This window comes from Meriones unguiculatus, chromosome X, assembly GCF_030254825.1.
Source record: "Meriones unguiculatus strain TT.TT164.6M chromosome X, Bangor_MerUng_6.1, whole genome shotgun sequence".
NCBI lineage: Eukaryota > Metazoa > Chordata > Mammalia > Rodentia > Muridae > Meriones > Meriones unguiculatus.
In genome coordinates this window covers 30,970,660-30,993,304 of record NC_083369.1, presented here as the reverse complement: position 1 = coordinate 30,993,304, position 22,645 = coordinate 30,970,660, and the positions used below count along the sequence as shown (strand labels likewise).

The 22,645-nt window shown below is 37.6% G+C and overlaps 1 protein-coding gene across 1 annotated transcript in view; it reads left to right on the top strand.

Annotated features, from left to right (window-relative positions):
* LOC110542726 (cilia and flagella-associated protein 47-like) overlaps positions 1 to 22,645 on the top strand; it is a 554,711-nt gene that overhangs the window by 336,148 nt on the left and 195,918 nt on the right. The window contains exons 49-50 of the mRNA XM_060375216.1: positions 807 to 980; positions 13,853 to 13,964. Of these exons, the coding sequence (XP_060231199.1) occupies positions 807 to 980; positions 13,853 to 13,964 (286 nt within the window). The remainder of the gene's footprint in view (positions 1 to 806; positions 981 to 13,852; positions 13,965 to 22,645) is intronic.

The window sequence follows — 22,645 nt, the reverse complement described above, 5'->3', positions numbered from 1 at the left end:
AACATCTGTGCTAGGTAATGGTTTTGTAGTAGTTTTACTGAAGTGGAAATATTCAGAGCATTTATCCTAACAGATCCTGATTAAATATTTTCTTTAGAAAGCCCTGAAACTCTTGTCCCTTTACTACCTACAATGTTTTGTTTTTCCATAAGCAATTCCTGATGCTGAATCTGATTTATTACCTCTCCTAAAATTTTATTTTCCTTCTACTCTTATTTGCTAAAGCTTTTAGTAATCTATTAGAAATGTTTCCTTGAATAGTTAATTGTGCTGTTCCAAGAATTATAGAGGAACAGCAAAAAGGCTCATCAATCCAATCTTGCAATCGAGCAAGTGTGGAACTTTCAGAATATGTCTTTTTGGCTTAAGTGGCCATGTTAGGGTTTTTGCCAGGGACTTCCAGAGAGCTTTTATTCCCGTGGGAATCGTATCTCCTGTCTGTTTGCATAATTTTATGCTTACATAGCACATTTTTATGCTATACAGACGACTCCTGGAGTTAGTGTGGCAATTATGTCAATTACTACACCTGAAAATTCTCTCAGCAACAATTCTCCAACAAGGTGGTTAATACACATATAATCGGGAAGCTTGAGAATGCTTATGTAAAATGTATAATTTCCAAAAAGATAGAAATAGAGAGCATTTCATTAGTAGGTTCTTTGTTCAATAAAATCATTTTTATTTGAAATAGAAATTTCAGTGGCTAACATTATATTACAAGTTCCTTTTCTTGGTGAGAGTCAAGTTGAGTAGGATGAGAATGCTGACTGCTGTAGAACTTAAAAATGTCTCGTTTGTCATAGGGTAAACTTACTTTACAAAATGAAGTAGATGGTATGGAACACATCATTGAAATGGATGGAACTGGCACAACACCCTTGGCCTTGGACCACATTGTTATAAACTGCACTGTGGGAAAAGTGACAGATAAATCCATAATAGTGCCTAATTATACAAAACGTGTCTTGACATTTAAGGTAAGGATTTTTTAGTAAGAAAATATATCCTTCTGAATATACATTAAATTATATGAAATATGTTAATCATGTGAAAAAATAAAACAATTTTACCTAATTAGATAAAGCACATACAGAGATAATTATACTTCTATTGTTTATTCTTCCAACAGCTACTAAATTGAACTTTAATTACTAATTCTGATTATCATCAAACAAATTTTTGATACTTTTTACTTTTTTATTCTGTTTTTGTCACTTTTTTTCTGCTTTGTTTGAGATGGGGCCTTAGCATTGCCTATAATTTCTGTTTTCCTTCCCTAACCTGTCACACATTTGGACTGCAGTCAGGTGCTACCATACCTAACTTCAAACATGTTTTATACTTAAATATTAGTGTGTAATTATAAAACTCTTTCAAGTTTACATATTTGTTTTGTGTTTATTTTTTCTTGAAGAAAATATATCTGATAATATATATGATATTTTTAAGAAAATGTAGGAGCATTTTTTTAATATTTTGAAGTTGTGTATCTCATTATAGCGCATTATAACCTCAAAATCATTATCTTCTTGTCCGAATCTCCTACATGCAGGATTATAGGCATCAAACGCTGTGCTAGTAGGAGAGGTATTGGTCATTGGTGAGAACCTGTGTTTAATGTGCACAGTACTATGAGATTAAGCCTCAGCACCAAAAATAAAAATACCATTCCTACTCATATCTTGTGTCTACAAATGGTTTTCTTCTTAAAAAATAATTCACAAGCATAATAAATTTGATTAGGCTATCCCTAAAACTCTTTCACATTCACAACATAGTTCTTAATTACTTGCACAGTTATAGTCATGGCTATCCATGTTTCTCCATAAAACAATAGTTTCTGGATTGGTGATAGTAAGTTATTAGTTAAAACAGATAAAATAGAGAATTCAGTTGTTGTCTCTAGGGAGTGGGTTACCCCAACACCGAAGAAGATCCCAGTTTAACTGGGATGATTAAATTTTACTTCAAAAATGTTGTATCTTAGTTTGTATCCCTAGCTAGCCTTGAACTTAGAGCAATGCCCATTCCTCAGTTTCCCAAATATTGGGGTTGCGGGTGTGTGGCCCCATAGCCAGCTATTTGGAACTTTCTCAATTGTGTGCACCTATTTGGTAGGGATCAATATAATTGTTCTTGTTGCTATTGTTTTTATTTTTTCATTTTTTAAATTAATTATTCTCTCATGTATTAATCCCAACCAGTTTTCTATCTCTCTATACTTCCCAGTAACTCCCCCACCTTTAATGTCGCACAGATCTGTTCCTCTTTTTATTCCCCTGAGAAAAGAGCAGGGCCTCCCAGGAATATCAACTGAATGCTGCAGAACAAAATTTAATCAGTCTAGGTATAGATCCTCATATCAAGACTGAACAAGGCAACCCAGAAGCAGAAGAAGGGTCAGAAGAGGAAGCAAAAGAGTCACAGGCAATCTCAACTTTCTCTGTGTTATGAGTCCCACAAGAACACCAGGCTATACACAGTCATAACATATATGTAAAGAACAGAGTGAAAACCCACACAGACTTTGGACTCTGTGAACCCCTTTGAGCCTTGCTTAGTTTATTCTGTGGGATGTGTTCTCCTGCTGCCTTCGACCCTTCTAGATCGCACAAATACTTCTTCTCCCTTGTTTTGTGAGGTCTCTGAGCTCTGGCTAGTGTTGGTTATAGGTCTCTATATCTGTTCCCATTAATTGCTGAATGAAACATATTTGAAGATAATGGTGCAAGGCACCTATCCATGAGTGTAGTATAATATCATTAGGATTCATTTCATTGACTTCTTTTTTGACTGTCATACTTGTTTCTATCCCAGGTCTTTGGGCTATACAGCCTCCTGTTCCTGGCCATCCAGGTAACATCAGGGCTGGGTGCCTTCTCAAGGCATGGGCCTCAAGCTGGACCAGTCATTGGTTGGCCACTCCACAAGTTCTGTGACACCATTTCCCAAGCATATCTTACAGGCAGAACAAATTGTAGGTTAAATTTTTGTGGCTGGGTTGCTGTCCCACTTCCCCCACTGGAAAACTTGACTGGTTACAGAAGATGGCTGGTACAGGCTATGTATCCCCATTACTAGTTTTCTTCTCTGGGATTACTCTCATAGATTCCAGGGAGTTTCCATTTCACCAGGTTTCCACATTGCTCCCAAGATGTTCCCGAATTCCATTCATCTCTCCCAACAATTTCTTCTTCCTCCATCCATCTCCACTCCTTGCCTGAAATTGTTATGTGCCCAATGTGTTCCTCAAAAGAAGATTCATACATCAACCATAGGTGCTTACATTTATCTTCAGAGCAAATGAGAGAAATGTGAAAACTCTATGAGCTAATTCTCTGCTTCTTTTAAATCTTAAAGATATATGCCTAAGTTTACTTCTTACCAGATTTCAAAGAATATTCTTTGCAATAAATATTATAAATTAAAATCTTCTCTTGTTATTACAAACTAAAACCCTTCAATATCATCTCTTAACTTCAGGATAGAGTCTGTAGTCCCTGATTTACTTACCATATGTCATTGTCCTGTTTATTACTTTTCATTATTTGAATATAATATATTCATTTTTTGTCTTCCCCCCCCTTCTTTCTGTACCCCTTATGCTTCAACATCCCTTCCTCAATTTCTAACTCTCTTTCCCTTAACTCTCCTTTCTCACACCCAAGATTTGTGTATTCTAGGCAGATATACCATGTTACCCCAGGGACAATGGTTTGTTCCCATATTTTTCTTTATAATATGAACCATAACATTGAAGCCTTGAGAACATAACAGTGATTAAAATATTTTTATTTAGAAACAAATGAAAACAAAAATGGTAGCTTTAAAACAAGTATGGAGAGAATGAAGGTGGGTAAATATGGAAACATAAATTTTTGTAGTACTCCTCCACTTTCAGAATTTATTACCAAGTGGAGAAACCTGTCAAGGGTTTTATAAAATATATTTAAAGAACTCCAGTTATCTTACACTATTTATTTACTTCATTTTGTTGCCATAACAGAAATTATGTCTATGTTATTATTTAAATTTTTGATTTACCGAAGGAATGCATTTCAAAAATGGAAAGCAATTAAAATCAATAAATTACTATTGTAATTTACTTATGGTAACTATAAATTATTCTCATATGTCAGCATAGTGGATGACTACATTCTTAATATTTTAACACACAAACAATATCTAAACAATACTTAATACATATCCAGAAATTGGAATGGTAGATTATTTTGTACTTCTGTTTTTAATTTTAATAGTTATAACTATTTTTTAAAACAAGACACCTTTACTCAGTTTAGCTAATCTTAGTTTCTGTTTGCAATGGCAACATCCAAATCATCATAATCAAGAACTAACTTACAACCATCATGGCAATGCGCATCTACATCAGTCTTCACCTTATATTTATAAAATTTTATTTATCAATTATACAACAAAAGCAGGAGCACAAATGAACAAGAACAAAAATATCAAGCTGATTCACACCAGCTTGAGATGAAAATTATTATTATTATTATTATTTTAATTTTGATTTTTAGTTACATTTTGTTAACTCTGTGTCCCAGCTGTATCCCGCTCCCTCATTCCCTCCCCAACCCCACACTCCCTCCCTGGTCTCCTCCCTGCCCCTTTCCAAGTCCACTGATAGGGGAGAACCCCTTTCATTTGACCCTGTTTTATCAGGTATCTTCAGGGTTGGCTGCAAAGTCCTCCTCTGTGGCCTAAGAGGACTGCTCCTCCCCTGGGGGGGGGAGGTCAAAGAGCCTGCCCTTGAGATCCTTTTAGAAATAGCCCTTGTTCCCCTTACTTTGGAAAAATACTTGGTTACTGAGCTACCATGGGCCACATCCGAGCAGAACTTCTATGTTATATCCATAGATGGTCCTTGGTTGAGTGTCAGTATCAGAAAAGGCCCTGTGCCTGGATATATTTGGTACTTGTATAGCTCCTATCCTTTACATATCATACTAACTCCCCTTCTTTCATATGATTCCCTGCAGTCTGCAAAGGATTTGGTTATGAGTCTTAGTGTCTGCTTTGAAACACTGCTAGGTAGAGTCTTTCAGATGCTTTTTGTGGTAGACTCCTGTCATATGTTCAATGCACATCCCAATTGTCTTTCTAAATGAGGATTGATCATCTTCACCCATGTCCACTTTCTTGATTATCTTCTTTAGGTGTGTAGATTTCATTATGTTTATCATAGTTGTAGGTCTATATAAGCGAGTATATATCAAGTTTGTCTTTCTCCTTCTGGGATACTTCACTCAGTATGATCTATTCTAGATCCCACCATTTGCCTGCAAATTTCATGATTTCCTCCTTTTTGATTGCTGAGTAGTATTCAATTGTGTAAAAATAACACAATTACTGTATCCATTCATCCATTGATGGACATCTGGGTTGTTTCCAAGTGCTGGCTATTACAAATAAAGCTGCTACAAACATGGTTGAACAAATGTCCTTGTTGTGTACTTGAGCAAATTTTGAGTATATACCTAGGAGTGGTATAGCTGGGTCTTGAGGTAGCACTACTCCTAATTTTCTGAGAAAGCGCCAGATTGACTTCCAAAGTGGTTGTACCAGTTTACATTCCCATCAGCAATGGAGGAGGGTTCCCCTTTCACCACAACCTCTCCAGCATGTGTTGTCACTTGAGTTTTTCATCTTGGCCATTCTGATGGGTGTAAGGTGAAATCTCAGGTTTGTTTTGATTTGAATTTCCCTAATGGCTAATGAGGTTGAGCATTTCTTTAAGTGTTTCTCTGCCATTTGATGTTCCTCTTTCGAGAATTCTCTGTTTAGCTCCGTTCCCCATTTTTTAATGGGATTACTTGGTTTTGTTGCTTTTCTGCTTCTTTAGTTCTTTATATATACTGGATATTAGCCCTCTGTCAGATAAAGGGTTGGTGAAGATTCTTTCCCAATCTGTCGTTTTGTTTTGATGACAGTGTCTTTTGCTATACAAAAGCTTTTCAGTTTCATGAGGTCCTATTTATTGACTGTTGCTCTTAGAGCCTGTGCTGTTGGTATTCTGTTCAGGAAGTTGTCTCCTGTGCCAATGAGTTCTAGGCTGTTCCCCACTTTTTTTCCAACTGATTTAGAGAATCTGGTTTTATGTTGAGGTCCTTGATCCACTTTGACTTTAGTTTTGTGCAGGGTGATAAATATGGATCTAGTTTCATTTTTCTCCATGTAGACATCCAGTTGGACCAGCACCATTTGTTGAAGACACTTTTTTCCATTGAAAGGTTTTGGATTCTTTGTCAAAAATCAAGTATTCATAGGTGTGTGGGTTTATTTTTGGGTCTTCTATTCGGTTCCATTGATCCACCTTTCTGTTTCTATGCCAATACCATGCTGTTTTTATTACTGTTGCCTTGTAGTACAAGCTTGAGATCAGGGATGGAGATACCTCCAGATGATCTGTTGTTGTACAGGATCATTTTGGAGATTCTGGGTTTTTTGTTTCTCCATATGAAGCTGAGAATCTTTTTTTCAAGGTCTGTAAGAATTCAGTTGGTATTTTGATGGGAATTGCATTGAATCTGAAAATTGCTTTTGGCAGGATGGCCATTTTCACAATGTTAATCCTTCCATTCCATGAGCACTGGAGATCTTTCCATCTTCGGATGTCTTCTTCAATTTCTTTCTTCAGAGACTTGAAGTTTTTCTCAAACAGGTCTTTCACTTGCTTGGTTAGAGTCACACCAAGGTACTTTATGTTATTAGTGGCTATTGTGAAGGGTGTTGTTTCCCTAATTTCTTTCTCAGCCTTTTTGTCTTTGGTGTCCAAGAGGGCTTCAGATTTTTTTGAGTTGATTTTGTATCCTGCCACTTTGCTGAAGGTGTTTATCAGCTGAAGAAGTTCTCTGGTTAAATTTTTGGGGTCGCTCATGTATACTATCATATCATCTGCAAATAGTGACACTTTGACCTCTTCCTTTCTGATTTGTATCACCTTGATCTCCTTTAGTTGTCTTATTGCTCTGGCTAGGACGTCAAGTACTATGTTGAAGAGATATGGAGACAGTGGGCAGCCTTGTCTTGTCCCTGATTTCAGTGGGATTGCTTTAAGTTTCTCTCCATTGAGTTTGATGTTGGCAATAGGCTTGCTGTATATTGCCTTTACTATCATTAGGTATGTTCCTTGTATCCCTGATCTCACCAAGACTTTAAACATGAATTGGTGTTGGACTTTGTTAAATGCATTTTCAGCATCTAAGGAGATTATCATGTGGTTTTTCTCCTTCAGTTTGTTTATGTGGTGGATTACATTGATGGATTTCCCTATGTTGAACCACCCTTCCATGCTTGGGATGAAGCCTACTTGGTCATGGTGGATGATACCTTTGATGTGTTCTTGGATTCAGTTTGCAAGTATTTTATTGAGTATTTTTGCATCAATGTTCATAAGAGAGATAGGTCTGAAGTTCTCATTTTTTGTTGGATCTTTGTGTGGTTTAGATATCAAGGTGACTGTGGCTTCATACAATGAGTTTGGTAATGTTCCTTCTGCTTCTATTTTGTGGAATAGTTTGGAGAGGATTGGAGTTAGGACTTCTTTGAAGGTCTGGTAGAATTCTGAGCTGAAACCATCTGGCCCAGTGCTTTTTTTGGAAGGTAGAGTCTTGATGACTGCTTCATTTTTCTTGGGGGATAGAAGAGTATTCAATCTTTCTACCTGATCTTGACTTAATTTTGGTACATGGAATCTATAAAGGAAATTGTTCATTTCTTTTAGATTTTCTAATTTTGTGGCATATAAGTTTTGGTAGTATGACCTAATAATTGTTTGGAATTCTTCAGTGTCTGTAGTTATGTCCCCATTTTCATTTCTGATTTTGCTGATTTGTATAGTTTCTCTCTGCTTTTTAGTTAATTTGGCTAAGGGTTTGTCTATCTTGTTGATTTTCTCAAAGAACCAGCTTTTTGTTTCATTGATTTTTGGATAGTTTTATTAGTTTCTAGTTGATTGATTTCAGCCCTGAGTTTCATTATTTCCAGCCATCTGCTCCTCGTGGGTGTATCTGCTTCTTTTTTTTCTAGGGTTTTCAGTTGGGCCATTAAGTTGTTTGTATGTGATGTTACAATTTCTTCTTGCAGGCACTTAGTGCTATAAATTTTCCTCTGAGCACTGCTTTCAATGTGTCCCATAAATTTGGATATGTTGTGCCATCATTTTCATTGAATTCTAGGAAGTCTTTAATTTCTTTCTTTATTTCTTCCTTAACCCAGCTGTCATTGAGTAGTAAGTTGTTCAGTTTCCATGTGCGTGTCAGCTTTTTGTTGTTTCTGTTGTTGTTGATGTCCAGCTTTAGTCCATGGTGGTCAGATAGTATACAAGGGATTATTTCAATCCTTTTGTATCTGTTGAGGCTTGCGTTGTGACCCACTATATGGTCTATTTTGGAAAAGGTTCCATGCAGTGCTGAAAAGAAGGTGTACTCTTTTGAGTTTGGGTGAAAAGATCTGTAGACGTCTATTAGGTCCATTTGATTTAGGGATTCTGTGAGTGCTTTTATTTCCCTATTTGGTGTCTGTCTAGTTGATCTGTCCCTTGATGAGAGTAGGGTGTTGAAGTCTCCCACTATTAAGGTATTAGGATCAATGTATGATTTAAGCTTTAATAATGTTTTATTTATGAATGTCGGTGCTCTTGTATTTGGGGCATAGATATTCAAGATTGTGATGTCCTCTTGGTGGATTTTTCCTTTAATGAGAATAGAGTGGCCCTTCTTATCTTTTTTGATTAATCTTGTGTGAAAGTCTATTTTATTAGATATTAGGATGGCTACTCCAGCTTGTTTTCTGGACCCATTTGTTTGAAAAACTTTTTTCAATCCCTTTACTCTGAGGTAGTGTTTATCTTTGTTGCATAGGTGTGTTTCTTGGATGCAACAGAATGTTGGATCCTGTTTTCTTAACCATTCTGTTAGCCTGTGTCTTTTTATTGGTGAGTTGAGTCCATTGATATTGATAGATAATAGTGACCAATGCATGTTGGTTCCTTTTGTAATGGAGTCGGTGATCTAACCCTGTTTCATTGCTTGTTTTCTTTTCATTTTTATTGGGATATTATCTGTATGCCTGTTTTTTTGGGTGAATTTGTTTTCCTTGGATTGGAGTTTTCCTTCTAGTATCTTCTGTAGGGTTGGTTTGCTGTGTAGGTATTGCGTACATTTAGTTTTGTCATGGAATCTTTTGTTTTCTCCATCTATGTTGATTGAAAGCTTTGCAGGGTATAGTAGTCTGGGTTGACATTTGTGATCTCTTAGAGTCTCCATGATACTTGCCCAGGCCCTGCTGGCTTTTATAATTTCTGATGAGAAATCCGGTGTGAGTCTGATAGTTGTACCTTCATATGTTACTTGGCCTTTTTCCCTTGCTGCTTTTAATATCTTTTCTTTGTTCTGTAGATTTAGTGTTTTGACTATGATGTGACGTGATGTGTTTCTTTTCTGGTCTAGTCTATTTGGAGTTCTGTAGGCCTCTTGTATATTTATGGACATCTCTTTCTTTAAGTTGGAAAAATTTTCTTCTATGATTTTCTTGAAAATATTTTCTGGACCTTGGAGACTGGAGTCTTCTTTTTCCTCAATTCCTATTATTCTTAGATTTTGTGTTTTCATAGCGTCCTTGATTTCTTGGATATGTTGTGATTGGAACTTTTCTGATTTAATTTTTCTTTGAGAGAAGCATCCATTTCTGCAAGTGTGTCTTCAGCTCCAGAGATTCTCTCTTCCATTTCTTGTATTCTGTTGGTGATGCTTACTTTTGTGGTTCCTGATCTTTTCTCCAAGTTCTCCAGCTCAAGGGTTTTCTCATTTTGTGTTTTCTTTATTGATTCTAATTCTGTTTTCATGCCTTGCACCATTTCTTTCATGTGTTTGAATTTGGATTCCTGTCTCTCTACGATGGCCTCTATTTCTTTTTTCATTTCCTTTTTATATGCCACTAATTTTTCCTCTATTTGTGTATCTATTTGTTTGACTATGTTTGCCTGTGTTTCTTTAAGGATATTGTCTATTTCTTCTTTCTTTACCTCCAATTGACTGGCCAACTCTGTGAAAGATTTGTTCATTTCCTCCTTATGAGCCTCAAATAATTGGGTAAGCATGGCTTTAAAATCATTTTCCTGTGCTTCTGCTGAATTGGAGTATCCATTGATTTTGGGGTTTGCTGATGAAGTCATGATGTCCTGATTTATGTTGGAAGTGTTCTTTCGTCTACCCCTGGCCATTGGCTTATCTGAAACCTTCCCTGTTTGTTTTTGGATTCTGCAGATCAGACTGGTGCTGTCTCTCTCTGGCGCCTGGAGAGTTCTTCAGGAAGCTGAGAACTCTCAGCGTGTGCTGAGGACTAGCTGTACCTGTGGGAGGAAAGTACACAGGCGCAAACGGGGCAAATGCAAGCGTGTCTGTGTGTGTGTGTGTGAGCGTGCGCGCCTGTGTGTGTGTGTGTGTGTGTAAGTGTGCGTTAACGTGTGTCTCGAGGGACAGAGTGATGGCTAATGCTGAACCCTTGAGTGTGTGGGAGAGGCTCTGCATTGTATATGTCACAGGCGCTAATGATGATCGCAGCGCAATTTCTGGCATTAACTGCCTTAACTTTTCAGTTAGACCCACAGGGCAGGAACTTCAATGTCCCTAGTGCCCCTCTGTTTCCCAAAGTGGGTATGTGGGTGGGAGGGGGTTCGATGCCTGGCTTCTGTTTTAGAAGGACCCAGGATCTGGGGAAATGCAGATTCTCAAGGTGCACTCACTTACAGGCAGGTCACTTGGCAGAGATCGTGTTATCTGGGGCTCTCTGCTCTCTGGTTTGGCCCTGCTTCTTTGATGTGCTCCACCATTTGTATTTTCTTTAATTTTTACAATTTTGTCTTCAGATTTTGAGCCATTTTGTTGGTTTTCTTCACCTGTCTGACTGTATTTTCATGTTTTTTCCATCAAATCCTTCAGCTATTTGTTTGAACAATCCTGTTTCTTTCATTTCTTTCAGTGATTTAATCATTTCCTCTCTAAAGGCCACAAACTGTTTGGCTGCAACTTCCTGTATTTCTTTGTGGATGGCCATAATCTGTTTGTTTTTATCTTTCTGTATTTCTTTATGGATGGCCATAATCTGTTTGTGTTTATCTTCCTCTAGGTGTTTATGTATTTTATTTGTTTCCTTTGTTATCCTCTTCATAAACATAGATGTTAGGTCATCTTCTTGAATTTCAATTATGCTGGGGTATGCAGGGCTACTTGCCCCTGGATAACTGGGTTCTGGAGATGCCATATTGCTCTGTCTTTTGTTGGTTGAGCTTTTACACTGGCCTCTACCCATTGTGCTATCTTAGGTGTTTGGAGTTAGTTTCTTGTGGTTCCTGGAATTCTGTGGTGGAGAGAATCCCCTTGGCAGGAAGATGGTTTTTCCTGAAGTAAGCATGCTCAGCTTTTTGTGTATAGTTACTGGATGGACAGAGTTTTTCAGGAGTTGCAGCTGCTCACCTCAGGGATAGTGACCTGAGTGGTACCTGTGGTCTTTGTTAGTGAGAGGGTACTCCTCTCATATGGAGAAGTCCTAAAGACCACTGCCCTGCTTCTGCGTTTCTTGCTGTGAATTTACTGATCTGCTGCTGTAACCTGTGTGTCCCGTGGTTTGGTCAGTTTTGTTAGGGATAACTGGTTGCCCCTGAGAGCAGTATCTGAGGGTTGATCTTGGGGGTACCGGGCTTTTGTAAGTCTGAGGTTGAGGCTCTGTCCCTCAGTACCTAAGTGGTAATCTGTGGCGGGTGGGTACCACTCTCCTGATAACAGCAGGCTATCTGGTGCACAGCAGTTTCCTGGGTTGTGCAGGTCTGCTGGCCCTTTTCCCAGGGATTTATTGGGTGGCCTAAGTCAGTCCCCTTTGCTTCGTTCCCTGTGAGGATTTTTGCAGACAGTGACTCCCAGTCTCTGGTGACCTGGGGTGCACAGCTCTGTCTGTGCCTGAGAGCTGGGCACGCAGCAACTGTCTGTGCTCTCGGTTGGAACCCAGTTCAGTGATCGCAGCTCGCACGCGCAGGGAAAGACTGGGTGCCCCAAGTCAGTGCTATTTCCTTCCTTCCCTGCGGGGTTTTCTCCTGACAGGGACTCTGAGTCTCTGTTGCCCTGGGGCACACAGCTCTGTCTGTGCCAGAGAGCTCTAGGTGCGCAGCAACTGTCTGTGCCTGCGGAGCCCTCTTTAGTGTTTGTGGCTCGTACCTGCCAGTCTGTGAGACTTTTTCCAGGGAAAGACTGGGTGACCCAAGTCAGTACTGTTTCCTTCCTTCCCTGTGTAGTTTTCTCGCAACTGGGACTTCCAGTCTCTGGTGATTTTTGTGCCCACCGTTCACAGGCATGTGGCTCTGGTCTGGCGACCTAGTGCCTGCATGACCCGGGATCTCTTCCGGGTTCTGGCTGGGTGACCTGAAAGTGGACCCGACTGATTCCCACGCCGTGGTTGTTTCCTCTCACCTGGGAAAGAGGATCACTGTTGTTTTAGGGCTCAGAGTCCAGTCTCTTGGTCGCTGTATGGAAAATGTAGTCCTGTTCCTCAAAAGCAGTGTTCTCCTGGCGCCGCCATATTGTTTCCCCCACCCCCTGCCTTGTAGTATTCTTATCCTCTACTATACAGCTAAAATCCCCTAATAAGTGAGTACGCATCATGTATGTCTTTCAGGGTCTGGAGTACCTCACTCAGGATGATCTTTACTAGTTCCATTCATTTGTCTGTAAATTACATGATTTCTTTTTTAATAGCTGAGTTTTATTCCATTGCATAAATGTGCCACAGTTGCTTTTTCTGTTCTCTGGTTAAGGAACACCTAGGTTGTTTCCTTATCTGCCTAGTGTGAATAAAGCTGTTCCGAACATAGTTGAAGAAGTGTCTTTGTTGCATGGTGGAGCATCTTTTGGGTATATACACAGGTGAGGTATAGTTGGATCTTGGGGTAGTGCTTTTCCCAATTTTCTGAGAAAGTGCTAGATAGATTTCCAAAGTGGTTGTGTAAGTTTACACTCCCACCAACAATGGAGAAGTGTTTCCCTTTCTCCACACCTTCACTCGGATGTGCTGAAGCTTGAGATTTTGATCTTAGCCATTCTGACCATTGTGAGATAGACTCTCAAAGTTTTTTGTTTTGCATTTCTCTGATGACTAAGAAAGGTGAGCATTTATTTAAATGCTTCTCACCCATTCTCTGTTGAGAATTCAGATCTTAGTACCCACATCAATCAGGTTGTAACCACCTATAATTACAGCTCCATGGCACTCAAGCCCTTCTTCTTCTGATCTTCATGAATACACACATATAATTTTAAAAATGTTTTAAGATGTCTGATTTAATTTCTAGGAATTCACTATAATGGACATATATAGAAATATGACTAGCTGAAACTTTAAACAAGGTTGTACCAACTTTTGTTTAAATATTCTTCACATACTGTGTTATTATTAACATATAAACTCATTGAAATAGTTATATTTATTGTACATCAAATTTCTCTAAAAATTGCCTGTTCTCTGTAAAAGATACTAATATTTTATGATCAATATTCAATTAATAAAAAATAAATAAAATTGATTTTCTGTAAAAATTATTTCCCTTTTTTCTGATTTTTCATAAGTCTCTTCTCAGATTTTTCTTTTCTAGTCTAAGGCAGTTTTCTGACTTTCTTTTCAGTGAAAAGTCTATAGAGTTAATGAAAATAATTAAGCTAGAATACATTTATGCAGTAGCTTATCACAATAACTCATATAATATTATAGCATGATAAAGCAAAGAAAACCTTTTCATACTGACATTACATGATTCTTATTTTCTAATCCACTCTCCTAGGTAACTTCAGATCTCTCAATAGTTTGGGGAAATCCCTGTATCACCATAGAAGCTGACAACTCAACTCCGTACATTCTCCATGTATGTCCTTGGAAACGTGGAGAATTCAGAGGTATTAAGTCCTTAATAAAATAATTTTGTGAATTACATTGCCTGGAGAGAAATATGGAAAAAATGAACACAACTATAATTTTTTTCTTTTCTTTTTGGATAAGTGATATTGGAGAAAGCATAGTTTGTCAATTCATTCTAGCTTTCCAAATAAGTATAGCTTTGTGGTATGTATTTTATAGCAAGTATTACTTTGTCATTGAGACTCCAAATATATCTCTATAAGAAAGTTTAAGAATTGCAATACGGAGTAGAAAAAAAAAAGAAAAAAAATGGCAATACTTAGTTAAAGGTGTTTATATTTGAAATTTAATAGATACATTAAAATAACTAGAATAACAGCTATTATAAAACTTATATGTACACAATTAACAGAAGAAAAGTATTACTTATCTCTAAAAAAGTGTTTATAGAGAAGTTACCATTTATACTTGAGGAACATTATTTGATAGGGAATGAGAGGAAAGATAGTGAAAGGGGCAGGGCATAGGAATTAGCCAGCATCATGGTGATTTATTCTTGTAATCATTGAATTTAGAATAAGAGGACAATGTTGAATTTCTGGCCAGCTTCAGTTATACAGTAAAATCCTTTTATATTATAAAAAAGGTAATAGCTAGTACTGAATAACTATTATTCATCAAAGTATTTTTTTTCAAATTAGAAGATAATTAAGTGCCCCATTTGTGGACATATCCTACTGGGAAGATATACTCACTGGACATAATTTTAGAAGTGTATTAAGCAGATCACTTATAGTCATCTTAAGGTCTCTAGAAGTATTGATCTTTCCACCCTGTTTGCCTTGCTAAAGACTATCTTTACAAAGGGTCTATTATAATATTATAAAATTTGAAAGTGTGACCCTATTTATTGCAAACATATCAATGAAGTAATTTATTTCAGTGTTGCAGATGAACCAGAAGGTATGGATTGACCATACCTTCCCGATAAGGTTAGGAAACCCACAACTCTGAGGCCTGGGAATGTATTTCAGCTCTGAGGTGGGGCAGTGTCCCAAGGGACCAGTATCCTGAGACAGAGAAACCCAGGAACCACTCAGCTCTAAAAGGACCCCTCCTCAGTAGAGACATTGCAGGTGGCAGGGGAGGGTTACTCCAACCTCTGAGGAGCTGAGGCACTCCTGAACCTAAGCTCTGCTCCTTCTGTGCTTCTTCTTCTCTGGGCTTCTTTGTTTCTTCAGATGAAAAAGTCACACCAGGCAGTAAATCTCTTAAAAGACATTTATTGGAGGGAGGAATCCTGGAGTGGCTGGCTCTGCTTCCAGGAAAAGGAGCAAAGGACTGAGCAAACAGCCTTTATATATGAGTTTTTGGAGGAAGAACTTTCTAGGACAGAGATTTCCAGAGTGAGGATTGGTGGGGTTTTAAGTCCTGAACTTGGAGGAAGCTTAGGGTTTGGTTTGGTGTATTTTTGTTCAGCCTTTTCACCTAAAATTAGCATAAATCCTGGAGGGATCCCACTAATGGGCTGGGGATGTTGGCATTTGTTACAGTTAGAGGACAGAACTGCCATTTTTACAGAAAGCTGTGATGGAGGGGACTATTAACTCATGTCCTTAGGGGTTTACAGAGACTTGAACTCTAAACTAAACAAAACCACCTTCCTTAGCTAAACTATGAATTTATACTAGTGGCAGAGTCACACCATGTAAAGCTACTTGCCTCTGTGTAATCTAGTTTATAAATTGTTACCACAAAGATGGTGCCAGAGCTCACAGACTAGCTCCCTGCCAGCAGCAGCCATAACTGGGCCCCAGATGATGATGTTTTCTCTGTGGCTTCAGCTTCTCACTTTCTCCAGGGGTCTGTTCTCAGGTCCCAGGGCTGTGGAGATTTAGCCTCAGTCAACTGGAGACCTGAGATGTTGCTGTCTGGAGGTGTGGAGAGGTAAGCATCACAAGTTGAAGATCTGGGTACCTTTTTTAGGGACCACAGGGTGTGGCAGCCAGGGGAACTGAAGACCTGAAGAGGGGGTACAAGGTACCTGAAGAGGGGAAAGATGTGTGGTATATCACAGAGGCAGCCTGGCATAGCTGCTGGAGCTCCTCAGAAGGGCCAGTACACTTTTCTGAAAATTATACAAAGTTTAAAAAGTTTGCAAAATAAAGGGAGACTGGCAGGGAAGGTTTTCCTGTCCTGAATAGCCAACAACAGAATAATATTAAAGTTTATTTCTGATTTTCTTATTCCAGATTTTTAAACATACTATTTAGTAGACTTTTCTAATTTTACAGTTTTATCTAGTATTCATTAAAAGATATTGTCCATAAGTTTCACATAATTTTGGTGTTTTTTTTCAAAGACAAGGTATCAGTACATAATAAACTTCTCACTTAAGCTTCTTAAATTTTGTCATTGAAGCCACACACCATCTCATCCAAATTCATGATTACTTTCATAATAACTTATAATTCTTAATTTACTATTCACCAAAAACAATGAATTTTATTGCTTTATGAAAATGAACCGCAAATTCAAATTATTCAGTTAGATATAAGAAGAATTAAATCAATCCATTTAATATTTTCTCTGTATATGCTCATTTTGTTTATGGTAGTAGGTTTGGTGAGGTTATAATATTTCAGAACATGATTTTGATAATTATGTATTTGAGTCACCAGGCTGCCTCAGCACATTGAACATAAACTCTTCCATTCATTGTTATATACTTTCCCATATTATATACCATATAATGATAAATAGGATGTGGCTCCTGACCTTCATGAATTTGCATCTCATTTTGGGTCTAGATATCTTGAAATTAAGCTATACTTTGATATATTGAAACTTTAGCCATAGCCACGGGAAGCAGCAAAGGGGAAGAAACGTTAATCTCAAAATGGGATTGTGAGACACCTTCAATAGAGGATAATGTGTGAGCTGGCAGTTGCATCAGCAGACAGAATAGAAGAAGATAATTGAACAGGTGAAACAATATTATTGAAAATAATGAATATATATCATGTAAATATAAAAATTAAAATTGTGGATTACATATGTGAGTGGAAGATAAAGTGACATATAGCTGGAAATATATACAGACTTTTCCAGAAAGAATCATATTATATTTCTAATTAAAGATGGCTAGTCATGCTTGATATTCCTTTAAGTATTAGTTCATGACAAAGGAAAAGTTTCGAGAGAAGAAGGCTATAACTAATAGAATTTATTGAAATGAGATTCTTCTAAAAGCATTGAGAAGTATCAGGCATAAGCAGGCTAGGATTAGATCCAAGTGGTAGAGTACTTGTCTTGCATGTATGATGCACTGCAGTTGCTTAGGCCTACAGTACAACCACCACAATAGCTTACCCAGGCAACAAGTGCTTAGCCACAGGTCCTGGGACCAGTGCTCTAGATGGTAGATAGTGGACACCACCTGCTACCCTATGGGGCCCAAATCTGAGAGTAGAGAACAATGGGTCCACTGTTCCTTCCACATATGCCTGCAAGTGAGAAGGTACAGAGATCCAGACCTAGGGACTCTCTGTACAAACAGGTAGACATTAGATTCCCTCCCACCAACACCCCCATTGTAGACAACATCCAGATCCCTGAGACAGCATTCTTAACATACAAGCCCCCATTCTGCAGATCTCTCAATGGAGTCCAGGCAAACAATTCCTGAAACAGAGTTGAACAGCCCAGACATATCTAAGTGTCTGGAGCAGAGAGTACGACAGGACTGTGAGCCACTGAACCATTCTGGGCACATGCATAGGGCCACTGCACTCTGGAACCATGCCAGCCCTACCACCTGCACTTAAGCTCTACACTCCCAGACATCTACATGTGTTTGTCTCTTCCTTCAAGGCACACTTCCAAGGACAATCCCACAAGAGCATACATGTGCCTGTGTCATTTCTTACTTACCTGCATCCAAAACACCAACACACACACACCAAAACAGATGAATCACTCTTATCTTCCTGAAGAATACTCCAGACTCCAGAGACAGGAAGGCCCAGCCTGCAGTATAGGCTCTAGAAACACACAGCAAAGGCTACAAACAGTCAGATGGCTAGAGGACAGCTTAAGAACACATCCAACAAAATTCAGGACATTATGGCTTCACCAGCAACCACAAAAATCAATGGATAATTTAATTCAATGAAAACACAGGGAAATGATCTCAAATCTATGCTTATCAAGTTATTAGAGGTAAATATAAAGGAAATGAACAAAGCAACAAAGCACTCAACGAAATACAACAAATAGAGATGCATAAAAAGGAAACAAACAAAAAATAGAGGTCATCATGGACAGACAGGAATCCAAAATCAAACACATGAAGGAAATGGTACAAGACATGAAAACATAATTAGAATCAATAAAGAAAAAACACACTGAGAAATTCCTAGAGATGGAAAACATAGTGAAGAGATCAGAACCACAGAGGTAAACATCACTAAAAGAATATAAGATATGGAGAGAGACTCTTAGACGCTTAAGATAAAATCAAATAAATCAAGACATCTCTCAAAAAATGCATAAAATCACATAACATATGTCCTCACATTATGTCCTCACATAAACATGCAAGAAATCAAGAACACAACTTAAAAATAATAGGAATAGATGAAAAATAAGATTCCAGGCTCTAAAGTCCAGAAAATATTTTCAGGAAATCCACAGAAGAAAAATTTTTGAACGTAAAGAAAGAGATATCCCTAAATGTACATCAGGCTTACATAACACCAAATAGATAGTCCAGACAAGAAACTCTTCATGTCACATAATAATCAAATCACTGAATCTACAGAAACAACAACAAAAATATTTAAAGCAGCAACATAAAAAGGCCAAGTAACATATAAATATAGACTTATCAGAAACACATGAGACTACTGAACAGAACCTATGAAAGCCAGAGGACATGAGCAGATGTCATGCAGTCACTAAGAGACCACCCAGAATACTACAGTCAGAAAAACTTTCAATCAACATAGAGGGAGAAAAGAAAATATTCTATGACAAATCTAAATTTAAACAATATCTACACAGAAACACAGCCCCACAGAAGATATGAGAAGGTAAACTCCAATCTAAAGAAGTCAACTACACTGAAGAAAACACAGGACGTAGATAACTTAACAATAACAACAAAAATCAAAAGAAAACAAGCATACAAACACACTTATTACCACCAACTCTAAAATATAAGGAAGCAACATTCATTGGTCTCTATTATATATCAACATCAATCGCATCAACTCTCCAATAAAAAGGTGCAGACTAAGAGATTGGTCGTAGAAACAGGATCCAGTGTTCTGCTCCATTCAAGAAACATATCTCCACAGCAAAGATAAACACTACCTCAGAGTAAAGGGCTTGAGCAATGCTTTCCAAGCAAACAGACAAAAGAAGCAAGCTGGAGTACCTGTACTAATACCTAATAAAATAATCATTCAACCAAAATTAATCAAAAAAGATGAGAAGGACACTTCATTCACATCAAAGAAAAAATCCACCATGGGGTCATCATAATCCTGAAAGTCTGTGCTCCAAATAAAAGAGCTCCTGAATTCTTAAATGAAACATTATTACAGTTAATTCACATATTGATCACAAGTCCTAATAGTAGGAGACTTCACTCTGCTCTCATCAAGGGACAGATCATGGAGACAGAAGCTAAACAGAGAAATAATGACACCTACAGACATCTTAAAGCAAGTGGACCAAATAGATGTCCACAGAACTTTTCGCCAAATATAAAAGATTATACCTTCTCATCGGCACCTCAAGGAACTTTCTCCAAAATTAACCACATATTCAGGCACAAAGCAAGCCTAAACAGAGAGGAAGACAAAAATTATCCCTTGTACCCTATCAGACCACAATGGTCTAAAGTTAGACCTCAAAACAACAGAAATAACAAAAAGCCTACTCATACATATGAAAACTAAACAACTCTTTACTCAACAACAGCTGGGTAAAGAAATAAATAAAAAAGAAATTAGAGACTTTCTAAAATACAAAGAAAATGAAGGTACAATTTAACCAAATTTGTTAAATTTGGACACAATGAAAGCAGAGCTAAGATGAATGTTCATGGCACTAAGTGCCTTAATAAAGAAATTTGAGATATCTCATACAAGAAACTTAAAGGCACATCTGAAAACCCTGGGGAAAAAAGGAGCTGACAAACCCAAGAAGAATAGAAGCCTGAAAATAAACAAACTCAGTGCTGAAATTAATGACTTTGAAACAAAGAAAAAAAATTCAAAGAATCAATGAAACCAAGAGATCATTTTTTTGAGAAAATTAAAATGATAGACAAACCCTTAGCCACACTAACTAAAAGACAAAAAGAAACTATCCAAATCAGCAAAATCAGAAATGAAAGGGAGAAGTAAGGACAGATACTAAGGAAATCCAAAGAATCATTAAGTCTTACTTCCAAAGACTATATGTAACAAAGTTTTAAAATCTAAATGAAATGGACAATTTTCTTGATAGATTACATTTATGAAAGTTAAATCAAGATCAGGTAAATAAATTAAACATTCCTATATCCCAAAGGAAATGGAAGCTGTCATCAAAATCTCCTATAAAACAAAACAAAAAAACAAAACAAAACAAAACAAAAACAAAACAAACAAACAAACAAAAAAAAAAACAGGGCCAGATGGTTTCAGAGCAGAATTCTACCAAATCTTCAAAGAAAAGGTAAGGTGAATACTCTTAAAACTGTTCCACAAAATAGAAACAGAAGGAACATTACCAAATTCATTCTCTGAGGTCATAGTAATTTTGATACCTAAACCACACAAAGACCCAACCAAAAAGAGAACTTCAAACCTATCTGTCTTATGAATATTGATGCAAAAATACTCACTAAAATACTCACAAATCGAAACAAAGAACACATAAAATATATGATCCAGCATGACCAAGTAGGCTTCATCCCAGGCATGCAGGGATGATTCAATATATGGAAATCCATCAATGTAATCCACCACATAAATAAATGGAAAGCAAATAAAAACATGATCATCTCCTCAGATGCTGTAAAAGCATTTGACAAATTCCAAAACCCATCCATGTTTAAAGGTTTGGAGAGATCTGTGATACAAGGTAAATACCTAAAAATAGTAAAAGCAAACACAGCAAGCCTACAGCCAACATCAAATTAAACTGAGAGAAATTTAAATCAATTTCACTGAAATCAAGGACAAAGGGAAAGCTGCCCACTCTCCCCTCATCTCTTCAACATAGTACTTGAAGTCTTAGTTAGAGCAATAAGACAACTAAAGTAGAACAAGAGGATACAAATCAGAAAGGAAAATGTCAAAGTATCACTATTCACAGGCAATATGACAGTATACATTAGTGGACCCAAAAATTCTATCAGAGAAAGCCTTCAGCTGATAGATACCTTCAGCAAAGTGTCTGGATACAAACTAACCCTGAAAACTCTGAAGCCATCTTGTATACAAAGACAAAATTGGCTGAGAATGTAGTTAGGGAAACACACTCTTCACAAGAGCCACAAATTTTATAAGTAATTTGGTGTGACTCTCACCAAGCAAGTGAAATACCTGTATGAATAAAACTTCAAGTCTCTAAAGAAAGAAATTGAAGAAGAAATCAGAAGATGGAAATGTCTCCCATGCTCATGGATCTGTAAGATTAATGTAGTACACATGGCCATCCTACCAAAATCAATCTACAGATTCTGTGCAATTCCCTTCAAACCATCACAATTGTTTGCACACCTTGAAAGAACAATTCTCTCTCTCTTTCATACTTAAAAAAAAAAACAAGAAATACTAAAACAATCCAGCACAATAACAGAGCTTCTGGAGGTATATCCAGATACCACAGTGATCTCAAATTGTACTATGGAACAATAGTAATAAGATTAGCATGGTACTGGCATTGAAACAGACTGGTGGATCAATGAATCAAGTTGAAGAAATGGACACACAAATCTCCAGACATTTTATTTTTGAAGAATAAGCTGAAACCATGCAACGGAATAAAGATAGCATCTTCAACAAATGGTGCTGGTCTAACTGGATGTCTACATGTATAAAAATGCAAATAAATATATATTTATCACCCTGCACTGTCACCGGCCAGCAATGACACCTGAATACCACTTGAGAGAGGGCTGGGAGAGAGAGAGAGAGAGAGACAGGGCGACACAGAGAAGGACACCAAGTCTACATGCTGATCCAGGTGTCGATTTAATGGACATCAGGTTAACACTTAATTAGGCAAAAAAGTACAAGCAGTTTCTCATGTAGGAGCTTTACTTGGTCAAAACATAAGAGAGCTCACTCAAGGTTACACAGAGTCTGCTGTCTGGTTACTATGGTTGCACAGAGTTTCTCAGGGTCAGAGCAGTCTGCTGTAGGACCACCAAGGTCAGTTTATGAGAAACTGGACTTTGGAAAATAGCCAAAGCCAAGAGGCCGAATGCCACTGCTCAGATGCCATTAACGCCAAATTTGCCATTAACTCCAAAAAGGCTGCCACACTGCACAAGCCTAGAATCCAAGTGGGTCAAAGACTTCAAAGTAAATCCAGACACACTAAATTTATTAGAAGAAAACTGGGGAAGAGCATTGACCACATGGGCACAAAAGGCAACTTCCTGCACAGAACACCAACAGCATAGGCTCTAAGATCAAATATCAATAAATGGTACCTC